The sequence below is a fragment of the Nicotiana sylvestris genome, chromosome 11 (genome assembly GCF_000393655.2).
Source record: "Nicotiana sylvestris chromosome 11, ASM39365v2, whole genome shotgun sequence".
In the NCBI taxonomy this organism is placed as follows: Eukaryota; Viridiplantae; Streptophyta; class Magnoliopsida; order Solanales; family Solanaceae; genus Nicotiana; species Nicotiana sylvestris.
This window is the reverse complement of record NC_091067.1, coordinates 116118505-116132370: the sequence shown is the minus strand read 5'-3', so window position 1 is coordinate 116132370 and position 13866 is coordinate 116118505. Positions and strand designations below refer to the sequence as shown.

Here is a 13866-nt window from a genome sequence, read left to right as displayed (position 1 = left end):
GACACGTGCTACCAGTCAGGATGGATGACCCAGTACTACCAGTTGAGGCCACTAAAGGCCGAGGTCGCGGTCGAGGTTGTGGTAGGGGTAGGGGTGTAGCCCGCACAACAGCTAGGGCAGCACCTGCAGATCCACCAGCCGCCCCAGTTCATGATCAGGTCCTAGTTAAGGATGCTCCAGCACAACCAGCTCACGCACCGGCTGCACCAATTGTTATCCCAGGTCTTCAAGAGACCTTAGCTCAGATCATGACCGTGTGTACCAGCCTTGCTCAGGCGATCATTGTTTCTACTACAACAGCTAGTTCTCAGGTCGAGGAAGGCACTCAAACTCCTGCCGCTTGTACACCCGAGATGGTTGCTCAGGGACTTCAGACACCGGAGGCACCACCAGCCCAGTCAGTTGCACTTGCTCAGGATTATGTGGTACCAGTCATGCCTGATGACGAGCAGCGTCGATGGGAGAGTTTTGGTAGACTTCAGTCTCCGACCTTCAGTAGAGCAGAGGGTGAGGATGCCCTGGGATTCTTGGACAAGTGTTAGAGGATTTTACAAACATCGGGTATTATGGAGACTAGTGGAGTCTCATTTACTACCTTTAAGTTTTCTGGAGCTGCCTTTACTTAGTGGGAGTCTTATGAGAGGCGTAGGCCTGTTGGTGTAGCGCCCCTTACCTGGCATCAATTCTCCATTCTCCTCCTGGAGAAGTATGTACCGCATTCCTGCGGAGAGGAGCTGTGCATGCAGTTCGAGCAGTTGCGTCAAGGGGTTATGACCGTAACACAATATGAGATGAGATTCTCCGAGTTGGCCCGTCATGTTGTCTAGATAGTTCCCATGAATAGAGAGAGGATCAGGAGGTTCGTTGATGATCTCATTTATCAGTTACGGATTTTTCTGACTAGAGAGAGGGTATTTGGCGCTTCTTTTGAGGAGGTGGTTGACATTGCTAGAGAGATAAAATCAGTCTGCCACCAGGAGCGAGTCGAGAGGGAGGACAAGAGGCCTCGGGGATCTGGCAGTTTTGATGGTGTTCCTTCTGGAGGTCAGTTCCAGCACGGCAGAGGCCATCCATTCAGACATGCTCAGCCAGCTCGTTTGAGTCACTGTGGTGGATCATCTTGCCATGGTCTCACAGTTCACATCAGGTTCACTCATCTCTCAGTGCCCTCCAGCTCAGAGTTCAACTCATGCACCATAAGTTTAGGGTTCATCTATGCCTGGTTCTTCTAGTGGGTATCATGGTGCTCGGGGCTCCCTTCAATCCCCACCGCCATTTGCTGGGAGAGGTTGCTTCGAGGGTGGAGATTTGGGTCATATCAAGAGATTTTGTCCCCGTCTTACGGGAGGTTCATCCCACCAGAGGAGTCAGCCTTCGGCTTCAGCACTAGTTACTTCCCCACCCGCCCAGCCAGCTTAGGGTGGAGGTCAATCAGCTAGGGGTCGCCCTAGAGGGGGAGGTCGATCAGGTGGTGGTCAGGCCTGTTTCTATGCACTCCCAGCTAGACCAGATGTTATTGCTTCAGATACTATGATTACAGGTATTGTCTTAGTGTGCCACAAAGATGCCTCCGTATTATTTGACCCTGGTTCCACTTTTTCATATGTGTCATCATATTTTGCTCATTATTTGGATATACCCCGCGAGTCTCTTGTTTCATCTGTTTGTGTATATACCTCGGTGGGTGATACTGTTGTTGTGGATCGCGTGTATTAGTCGTGTATGGTGATTATTGGGGGTTTAGATACCCGAGTAGACCTCTTGTTGCTTAGTATAGTTGACTTTGATGTGATATTGGGCATGGATTGGTTATCTCCGTGTCATGCTATTTTGGATTGTCATGCGAAGACAGTGGCATTGGCTATACTGGGGGTGCCATGGATTGAGTGACGAGGTTTGACGAATTATGTTCCTAGTAGGTTAATTTCATACTAAAAGGCCCAGCGGATGGTTGGGAACGCTTGTCTTTCTTATTTGGCCTTTGTGAGGGATGTCAGTACAGAGACTCCTAGTATCGATTCAGTTCCGATAGTGAGGGACTTCCCAGATGTGTTTCCTGCAGACCTGTCGGGCATGCCACAAGACAAGGATATTGAATTTGGTATTGATTTGGTGCCGGGTACTCAGCCCATTTCTATTCCATCGTATCGTATGACATCAACGGAGTTGAAGGAGCAGCTTCAGGAACTCCTTGATAAGGTATTTATTCGGCCTAATGTGTCACCTTGGGGCGCGCATGTCCTATTTGTGAAGAAGAATGATGTCATTATGAGGATGTGCATTGATTACAGGTAGTTGAACAAAGTCATAATCAAGAACAAGTATCCTTTTCCTCGTATTGATAATTTATTTGACCAGCTTCAGGGAGCGAGAGTGTTCTCCAAGATTGATCTCCGGTTAGGGTATCACCGGTTGAACATTAGGGACTCGGACATTCTTAAGATAGCTTTTGAGGACCCAATATGGTTATTATGAGTTCCTTGTGATGTCGTTTGGGATGACCAATGCCCTAGCAGTATTCATGTATTTGTTGAACGGTGTGTTTCGGCCTTATCTTGACTCGTTTGTTATTGTATTCATTAATGATATTCTAGTGTACTCGCGTAGTCAGAAGGAGCACGCTAGGCATTTGAGAGTTGAATTGCAGTGATTGAGGGAGGAGAAGCTTTATGCAAAGTTCTCCAAGTGTGATTTTTGGCTCAGTTCAGTGGCGTTCCTGGGGCACGTGGTGTCTAGTGAGGGTATTCAGGTTGATCCGAAGAAGATAGAGGCATTTTAGAGATGGCCCAGACCGTCCTCAACCACAGAGATTCACAACTTTCTTGGTTTGGCGGGTTATTACCGTTAGCTATCGGATTTTCATCTATAGCATCACCCTTGACCAAATTGACTCAAAAGGCTGCTCCTTTCAGGTGGTCGGTGTTGATACCCAATATTTCCTTATATATATATATATATATACTTTCAAAATAACACATATGTAGTTATAAGCATGCAAAAGCATTTTATAATTTTTCTATAATTTTTAAAAAAGCTCCAAATCGATTTATTCCTTCTCTTTTTATTTATAAAAATTTCCAATAATTATTCTTCAAATTATTTTTGTGGTGATTTAGTCATCTAAATTTTTATTTATGCCAATATAATATTTAAACACTTTTAGAGCATTTTTATAATTATATTTTCATTTTTAGGCTAAATTGCACATCTTTGCAATAATAGCCCTACTAATGCATAATTGCATTATTGATGCATAAAATGGTCTTTATATTTTTAAAATGTTAAACAACTATTTTAAATCATTTTTGTACACTAAAATATTTTTTGGAACTCATTTACTATTTTTATAAATTATGTAACTATTAAAAGTGGCTATTTAAAATCTGGCCTATTTTATTTCAATTTTAGCCCTATTTTCAACCCAATAACCAGCCCAATTTTAATTCAAATTACCCAGCCCAAACCCAGCAAACCGATCCGGCCCCAATACCATCAACGGCCACAAATGACCCTTCCTAAAATAAACCAAAAGACCCCACCCCAGCCCCAAACCCTATCATTCTACACCATCTGCTACCCTGAAACCCCTCTCCTCTCACATACGCTCTCAAACCTAACCCTAATCAAACCTCACTAACACCCACCTATGGCTATCTACGGTGGTTTCTCACCACCTCCCAGGCCTCCAATGGCCTCTCTCATGTTATTCTTGCCATCTCCAGGGACCAGGGATAGTTTTCTTGCATCTATGGTTCCTTTCTTGCCTGTTTCATGTCATTCCAGTGTGATTCCAAGTAATATCGTCCTATACTGACTCTGATCTATGAGTTTCGAAGCATGTGTCTTCACCTCTGTATGGTTCTCTTCGAAACCCTAATTTCTTTTTTTGAACCTCTTAGATCTGTGCAGACCTGAGAGGATTTGGACTCGTTTCATATGAGTTTTACACTAACCTTGATTTTCTTTACAAGAATCGTAAGATTTTCAAGTGATTTTTATTTTTTTTCTAAACTAGGTTTCCGAAAATTTCTTTACAAAATGTTTGATGATTTTTGGGTGTTTAATCTTCTTCTTCTTATATGTTTTGACTGATTTTGTAAGTTGGTTAAAACCTTAACTCGCTTGTACTAAAAACCCTAATTTTTTTATGTTCTTCATTTGGTTTCTGAGTACTGGTATATCGACTGTGTTCTTGCTTTGGGTTCTTGTGATTTCTCATGATTTTCTTGTCCTAATATGCTTCTACTGAATTTCTTAGTTCGACCTTTCACTGATTCTATATGCTTGTGTTCACCCTGACTATTCATGTTAAGACTTGTATCTTTCTCCTTGAATTAGTGGTGTTTTAACTATATATTTTGTTAAAGTTATGTGTCGAATCCTGACTATTCATGTATTGCCTTATTTTATATGCTAAACTTGCTGACTCTTTCATGACTTTCCCTTTGATTGAACTCTTGATTATTCTGAATTCCTTATTTCCTGGTTTGATTTGAACATTTTCCCTTAAACTTTCGATTTTTACCTCTCTACTCGATTTGATTGAATTGCTTGCCTTAATTAATTTTCCCTTGCCATGTTTGTATTTTGCTGATTCTTACTGATTGTTTCCTTAATTGAAACTTTTGTCCATTTACCCCTAATTATCTACTCTATACCCAAACCTTACTTGATTCTTTTCCTTAAATACCTAGCATGCTTTTACCGTTGATGTGATTATCCTCTGATTAAGGGAAGGACTTGCTGATTGATTCCACAAACTTCCTTTATTTGCTACTTAATTGATCTCTTACATTATTTTGTTAAACTTTTCATTACTATATAAACCCCCTCTTATTTTATCTTCTGGACAACGAACAATAGTTCAGAAAACCACAGCTTTTTACACTCTAAAGGCTCTCTTTTTGCTCTCTTTGCTACTTGTGATCTTTGCCATCACCTCTAATAGAAATCATGCCCTTAGAACTTAAAACTAGTTTAGTTAAATAAATTCATTTAATTCACATTTGTTTATTCTGAATTGGGTTAATCAATTAATCTGTCACTTCTTCAATAAGTCTTCACACGTTGTCTTAAATTAATACTGCTAGAAAGCATGCCTATAGGATCTTGAGTTATCGTTTAAAAGTCATTTTACTGTTTTACTGCATTCCTAATCAATATGGATATAATGCTCTTAGGACACCACTGTTATGCGTTTTGGCAAGCCTATAGGGCGATTAAAGTCCTGCAACTATAAAACCGCGCTTTAAAATTGCTCGTATTCACAGGTCTAAAATCAGTAGGTCTTTGACACTTCAGTCCTAATTCAATGTTGAATACTCCCTGCTCACTTAGATATCATGTTCTAGGATTTTCGCTTAAATACTTGACTGTTGTTCTGAAGACGTGCACTTATTTGTTATATTTGTGGAGGTGACTGTGGGCCAGTAATTTGTTCTCTTTAAATGCAGTCCTAGTTGTTTTTGATTGACGCCTAGACTTTTATCCTTAAAACCTTAGGAAGTACTAGAACTTCCTACCCAAATTAGAGGTCCTAAATACCTCTAGGGCCACGAGGAAGGGACGGGTAGTGTACACATAGGACATTTTTCAAGGTTACTAAAACGCTTTAGGCTATGACCAAGGGGAGGGAATTGGGTAGTAAAGGATATGATGACTATGCGTTAATATCACGTGTAGCCCCTCATTGAGGAGTTATTACTGGGCATTGTATGGGGTGATCATGTAGGCTAACCAACCAAGGACCCCTCTTTCCCAATTCCCGTTGTTTAAATAAATTTTACTTTCCTTTATATATGTGCCACTTGTTCAAGTCTTTTCCCTTTATTTCTTTGCTTAAATCATACATGTGTTCAAAAATGCCAAAACATGCCTTTATTTGCAACTACGTGCTTAAACTGTTTATTTGTTAAAAGGGTTAATTCACATAAGTATAAGTTCGACCGGGACCCACCATTGTGGACCGAGAGGGGTGCCTAACACCTTCCCCTCAAGGTTATTTCGAGCTCTTACCCTAAATCTCTGGTAATGCAAACTAGCCTAAGAGTTAATCACTCTAGGTGCTCTAACGCACCATAATCCGTTAGATGGTGACTCTTAAAATACCCAAATCCCAAAAGGAAATAAGTTTTTACCCCCATGAACATCGGAACCTAGACTTCTCTCCGCGGAGGAAAAAATGGGGGCGCGACAGCATGGCGACTCTGCTGGGGATATTCTTTTAGGCTCTTACCATAACGAACTTGTCTTTTGTGAATTAGTCCAATCATGCTCTATCCCACTTACCCATTCCCCTATTTGAATTTAACTGCCTATTTTCAAGCATTTATGATTTCTTTACTCCTGAAACTGACTTGTCTCCTTGTTTTCATTTCCCGCAACTATCTTTCAATTATTTAAATACTGTATTTATTTTACGTGTAAATACTTGACTACATGCTAGTTATTGTTGCATATCATGATCCACATCATATTCCACTCGTACGTATTAAATCCTATAGCAACGCCTGATGAGTGGTTGTTCTCTTCCTATTTATTACCCTTAAATTTGGAAAGGCTTATTTAGAGTAAAACTAGTTGATCAGCGGTGCAGTCGACGGTTTCGTGCCTTTCCCTCTTAAGTTATCCGCTAGAGGGTACCAATCTAGACCCCCATAGTAACCTTACTTTGATTGAAATTATGCATGCATCATGGTCAAACCTAGTCGGATTAATATGTTGTCCACATAATAATCCTTTAAGACGAGCCTTATCCAAAATGTCCACCGGGGTTTCCATAATCCCAACGGACACAACCACGTTCTATACATTAATTTGGAATGAACTAAATGCCAAATGCTAATCATGAATATGTAAATAGTCGAGTCTAGTGGGGGAAAGGGCCTAACTCTTTTTGTTTTGCAGAAAATGAGGCACGAGGTCCCCAGATTTGGTATGGTTAGCAATATTCCACCATTGCTGCTAGATTGGTGGGAGGACCTTTCCTCAAGTGACAAGAAATATGTAAGAAAGTATCTGGGTAATTTGCCTTCCCTGCTAGACATTTAGCCAAATAACAAGTTGATCGAGGCTGCGACTTTGTTCTGGGACAATGAAAGGTCTGTGTTCCATTTTGGCAACATAGAGATGACTCCACTCCTAGAGGAAATTGGGGGACTTGCGGGATTGACTTGGGACAGCCCTAGGTTGTTGGTACCGGAGAATCGTACTGGTAGAGGGTTCCTAAAGATGATGGGTTTGAAGAAAAATGCTGACTTGGGATGCCTGGAGAAGTCCTACATACCCTTCGAGTACCTGTACGAGAGATATGGCCATAGAAAGTCCTACCGTATATTCCATGATGAGCTTTCTATCACGTCTCTGGGCCACATCCATCGCAGAGTGTTCGTGTTCATTGTGTGTTTCTTGGGCCTAATAGTGTTCCCAATGAAAAGGGAAATAATCCATACTAGGTTGGCCATGGTCGCTAAGACTTTGATGGAGGGGATTAATGGGAAAACATACATTATAGTCCCCATGATCACAGCCGACATATACAGGGCTTTGGAGTGCTGTCAAAGATGAGTCAAGCATTTCAAGGGTTTTAACTTGTTGCTGCAGTTGTGGTTATTAAAACATCTTCAAAAAGGTCACTATCGCCAAGAATTTTTGCGAAGGGCTTAGAACGACCATATTGCCCTCCATCACCCTAAGCGGATGACTTACATTCCGGGGAGGTTTGCTCAGCCGAAAAGTGCCAAAAGGTGGGGAGAGTTCTTCAACAATCTGACCGAGGAACAAGTGCAATGGATGTTTGAATGGTTCCCAATAGACGAATTCATCATCAGATCTAGGGACACTCCACACTTGGTGCTGATTGGGTTGAGAGGAATATACCCTTATGTCCCTATCCGAGTCATGAGGCAAGTAGACAGGAAACAGGTTGTACCCAAGATCGCCAAAATGAGCCATTTCAGAGCAGACTTCCAGGATGATGATGTCCCTTACAAGTGCCAAGCTCAGCACATGTGGCACTGCAAGAACATTATAGAAAATAACACCATTGAGCTAGACAGGTATCATGCGGGGTGTGAACCTCTCTACCTAGCATGGTTAGAGGACAATCTAAAGGGGATGGTGATGCCGGGAACTGGTCGAGGGAATAGGATCATAGACGAAGAAGTTGAGGCTCAAGTCAAATACAACAGGCTGCATAAGAGGGTCCATAACTCTAAGAATGAGCACCTGGAAATACACGAGAAAAACATGAGATTAATCGATGAATGGACAGAGATGGCTATCACTTCCAACAGAAAGTTGGAATATCTGGATCGAGTATTAGTGGAGTTGGAGGGTAAAGTCATAAAGAGGATTGAGGATTGCCAGAATACTGAAGGAAGTGAAAGAGGACATCTGGACAGAGCCTAGCTGTTGTTGGTTCTGCGCGAGCTGGGGAACCTGTATGATAGAGTCAAGAAGATCGAATCTAGGGAAGGTCCTTCTGGGACCAAGTAGGCTAGATTTATTTGCTTTTCTAAATGTAATAAGGACAAGTGCCAATAGTGACTTGCTTTTATATTGTCTTAGTGTCGTTTTGGGATTCGTCTATTTTTATATTATGAAATGAAGTATTTACTAGCATCTAAAGTTCTCCAAATCTACTTGTCGCTAGGCCTACCTCAGGCACAACGAGACTCTCAAATTAGGACACGAATTTACATTCCCGTAATATGTGTTTAAATACTACAAACATTTCAGAATCCTCCCTGACTTGTCTACCTTTTTGTTTTTTCTTTATTTTTTATCCACATCCCCTAAGGTTGATTCGCTCATACTGGCCTCATCAGCATATCACACAAGATCTAGAGGCCCTCCACCTCATCCTCCTCCAAGCAATACAAAAGGTAGAGGAAAAGCAAAAATGGACGACTTAAGTGGTATCCGAAAGGAGAATATTGAGAACGCAGAATTTCATATGGACGGAGTACTCTGGCACCGAATGATCTAGTCTTAAGGTTGGAACAAAAGATATTAGAGCTACAAGGAGAGATTGAGCAGGTCCGCAACTTGGCAAACTTATCACTCACTTTGAACGTCCCTGACATCAACCAACAAAACACAAAGAACCCAACACCTCCCCAAAGCACACAAAACCAGCACCCACAAAATCTTCCTACGCCGAATCAATACGCAACCCCACCCCAAAATCTCAATCCCCTACCAATACCAACTCTGCCACAACATCACCATCAACCAATTCAGTACTCACCAACCACCACTTACCACACTCCCCAAAACATACCACAACCCATTCCCGATACTCAAAATTCAACCAATGACCATCATTACACCTAAGTCCCTAGCACCCATCAAAGCAATCCTATATACGTAGAAACTGTACCTCACTCTCTCCAACCAATCTCCTATACACAAGAATCCTCCGAGAAGGACCTGCTCATTAAGAACATGGCTGAAGAACTCAAGAAGTTGACGAGTCAAATTCAAGGTGTCAAACACGGCAAAGGAATAGAAGGGTTGAAGTATGAAGACCTATGCATACAACCAGACGTAGAACTACCAAAGGGATACAAACCTCCCAAGTTTGAGATGTTTGACAGCACAGGTGATCCCAGGGTCCATCTGAGGACCTATTGCGACAAGCTTGTCGGGGTCAAGGAAAGATGAAACGATTCGAATGAAACTCTTTTTGAGAAGTCTTACTGGAGATGCTTTGTCCTGGTATATCAGCCCAGATCCCAATAAATAGTCTAATTCGGTGAATATGGCATCGGATTTCATGGACCGGTTTAGGTTCAATATAGAGAATGCACTAGACATTTTCTACATCTAGAATCTCAAGAAGAAACCCACCAAAACTTTCCGCGAGTATGCTACTTGTTGGAGGTCAGAAGCGGCCAAGGCCATGCCATCTTTGGACGAGGAACAAATGAACAAGTTCTTTGTTAGAGCACATGATCTGCAGTATTATGAAAGATTGATGGTCATTGAAAATCATAAGTTCTCTGATATTATTAAGCTTGGGAAAATAATTGAGGAAGGCATCAAAAGCGGGATGGTAACGAATTTTTAGGCATTACAGGCCACAAACAAGGCATTGCAATCAGGCGGCATATCAAAGAAGAGAGACGTTGGGGCAGTAATGGTGGCCCAGGGCCCAAAATCTCCACTTACATATCAAAGACCTCCACCCACATATCAAACACCTCTACCCACATATCAAACACCTCCACCCACATACCAAGCATCACCACCTGCATATCAGCCTTCATTTACTAGATAGTCCAAACCAGCAATTGTCCATCACACCTATAACTCCCAACCATCCCATTTCCAATCACCTCCAACTCGCCAAAACTTTCCAAGACCAAGACCCAATTTCGATCGCAAGCCACCTAGACAATACACCACCATTGCTGAACCCATCGACCAACTATATGAAAGGTTGAAAGTTGCTGGTTATGTCACCCTCATTCCTGCTGTGGCATTAGAGAATCTATCCCAATGGGTCAATCCAAACAAAACTTGTACGTATCATTCCGGTATGAAGGGGCACACCACTAATGAGTGCCGAACATTGAAGGATAAGATCTAGACACTAATTGACAACAAGGTCATATAGGCAAAGGAAGCCACACCCAATGTCCGCAACAACCCCCTCCTTAATCATAGGGGTGATGGGGTATATGTGATAGAGACGAACGAAGAATAGGACCCTGAGGGATCGATTGGGCTTATTCGAGAAGGCGATAACTTTAAAGTTACAGTCATACTTACTCCTATTGTGGTACAGACTCAGTCACCAATCGAGATCGAGGTAGCTACACTGGTTCCATTTGAGGTGGAGGTAGCTCCACCTGCAGTCACCCCCGCAACATTTGAAGTAGAAGTGGTCACACATTTCACAGTGATATTATCAACCACACCTTCCTTCAACTCAAAAGCAATACCTTGGGATTACGTTGCCGAAGCTCGGCGAAAGGGAAAGGCAAAAATGGAGGAATCCGATGCTGCACAAGGAATGACTAGGACTGGAAGAGTCTACACACCTGAACATTTGGGAGGACCAAGAAAGGATGCCATTACCAGACATCCTATCATTGAAATAGGGCCAGATGACATGTGGAGGAAAGTACAAGCAAATGAGTATTCTGTCATTGACCATCTGAACAGAACCCCAACTCAGATATTCATCCTATCACTATTACAAAATTCAGAGGTGCATAAGAACGTTTTAATGAAAGTGCTGAGTGAAGATTATATACCCAATAACATCACCAGCGAAGATATGGTCAATGTGGTAGAGCAAGTACTAGAAAGTCATAATATCATCTTCCACGAAGATGAGCTACCGCCTGAGGGGTTGAATCACAATCGAGAATTGCATATCACAGTGCAATTTGAAGACAAATCCATTGACAGGGTCTTGGTTGATGGAGGTTCAAGCCTCAATATCTGTCCGTTGGACACTCTGAAAAAGTTGGACAAAGGTTTTCATGAAATACGGGTAGGAAGCATGAACGTGAAAGCTTTCGATGGGTCTCAAAGGGCCATAATCGGGGAAATCAACCTTTGCTTGCAGAGGGGGCCAACTTGGTTTGACGTCGAGTTTCAAGTGCTCGACATACCAGTCTCATATAATCTTCTGTTGGGTAGACCATGGATCCATGCCACTGGAGCCGTGCCTTCCACACTACACCAGGCCGTGAAATTCAAATGTAATCGTCAGGAGGTGATCATTCATGGAGATGGGAGTAACCTCATTTACACCAGTCAAACCATCCCGGCTATTGGACATAGAAGAAGGCTAGGAGGGGAAACTTATCATCACATTGAGCATGGCAACGCCATTGAGATACATAAATGGTGGAGCGGTAAAATAGAAAGCATATTGGCATGGTCTAGGTATGAGCCCGGCAAAGGGGCTGGGAAAGAATCTCTAGGGTATCACTAAACCAATACGGCTGAAGGGTCATGGTACTACCTTTGGGCTCGAATATCGGTACACATGGCAAGAATATAATGATTGGTCGCCTCTATAGCGCGGACCATATTACCCTCTCGAGCAACCAGTGCCACGTCTAGATCAAGCTATTCACAAAGCTGATACAATATGGGGAACTGTAGAAGAGGAAGCATTAGCTGGGTTAAAGAATATGTTCTTGGATGATAAAGACATGGACTGCAGTACCATAATTAAGGAGAAGGAGGAAGAAGGACTCACTATTCGGATTGTGAAGAAGAGAGATGTTCTCAGGAACAGGACCTCCAAACCATCCCAAGGCCGCCGAGTCCCTGAGTAGCTTGGCAGATTTTACTTCTATAGCCATTCTAGGCATTTAAGATTTTCAGTAATTTTGATTTAAAGGCTTACTTATTTCAAAATAAATTCTTGATTCATCGAGCCACACTTGTCTAGATGTTTTTTTAGTTTTAATCAAATGCATTTGCTCTTTATTATTCATTACTATTTTTACACTTTTCTTTCTACAACGTTATTATCACTTTTCCTGATGAACCGGTGACTGTGATATGTAATGAGGCAACACAATATGAAAATAGTGATGCAGAAGATAAAATACCCAAGGATGTTGTTAGGGAAGCTGAAAACTTTGAGAATAAGCCCAAGTCCAATATGGACGAAACCGAAGCAGTAAATTTAGGGGACGACGAGACTGTCAAGGAGACGTGCATCAGCATTCACTTGTCACCAACAGAGAAGGAAGAGTACATCCATTTCTTAAAAGAATATTAGGACATTTTCGCTTGGTCATATGATGATATGACCGGTTTGAGCACGTCTATAGTGGCTCATAAGTTGCCTACTAATCCCATGTGTCTGCCAGTGAAGCAGAAACTCAGAAATTTCAAACCAAACATGAGCTTGAAGATCAAGGAGGAAGTTACCAAGCAAATCAAAGCCAAAGTTCTTCGGGTGGTCGATTACCCAACCTGGTTAGCTAACATCGTGCCAATTCCGAAGAAGGATGGAAAAGTTAGAGTATGTGTTGACTATCGATATTTAAATAGAGCAAGTCCCAAGGACGACTTCCCACTACCAAATATACACATCATAATCGATAACTGCGCCAAACATGAACTCCAATCCTTTGTAGATTGCTTCGCGGGTTATCACCAGATCTGGATGGATGAAGAAAATGCGTAGAAAACAACTTTTATCACACCTTGGGGGTATACTGCTACAAGATGATGCAATTTGGTCTAAAGAATGCTGGCGCTACTTACATAAGAGCCATGACAACCATATTCCATGATATGATACACAAGGAGATAGAGATGTATATAGACGATGCCATTATAAAATCCAAGAGGGCTGCAGATCACATAGCAGACTTGAAAAAGTTCTTTGACAGGCTAAGGAGGTACAACTTGAAACTGAACCCCGCGAAGTGTGCATTTGGAGTTCCCACGAGAAAGTTACTGGGATTCATTGTCAGTCATCGAGGGATCGAGCTCGATCCATCTAAAGTCAAAGCTATTCAGGAGTTACCGCCACCTAGGAGCAAAAAGGAGCTTCCTAGTACGTCTCAACTATATCAGCCGATTCATAGCACAGTCCCCAGTCATATGTGAACCTATCTTCAAGATGCTGAGAAAAGATGCCGAAACAAGTTGGACCGAGGATTGTCAGAAAGCTGTTGACAAGATTAAGGAGTACCTGTCCCTGCCAGCAGTTCTGGTCCCGCCAGAACCAGGACGACCTTACTACTTTATCTATCTGTATTATATGGAGCCTTCGGATGTGTTCTGGGACAACATGACGAGACAAGGTGAAAGGAGCAAGCCATATATTACTTGAGTAAGAAGTTCACACCTTACGAAGCACGGTACTCTCTGCTAGAACGC

General features: G+C 42.1%; 1 protein-coding gene across 1 annotated transcript; it reads left to right on the top strand.

Annotated features, from left to right (window-relative positions):
- The first annotated feature begins 836 nt into the window (after window positions 1–836).
- LOC138881532 (uncharacterized) lies at window positions 837–2295 on the top strand. The gene is made up of 2 exons (XM_070161766.1): window positions 837–1147; window positions 1998–2295. The coding sequence occupies exons 1-2, from the start codon at window positions 837–839 to the stop codon at window positions 2293–2295; spliced, it is 609 nt and encodes a 202-aa protein (XP_070017867.1).
- Window positions 2296–13866: the final 11571 nt, after the last annotated feature.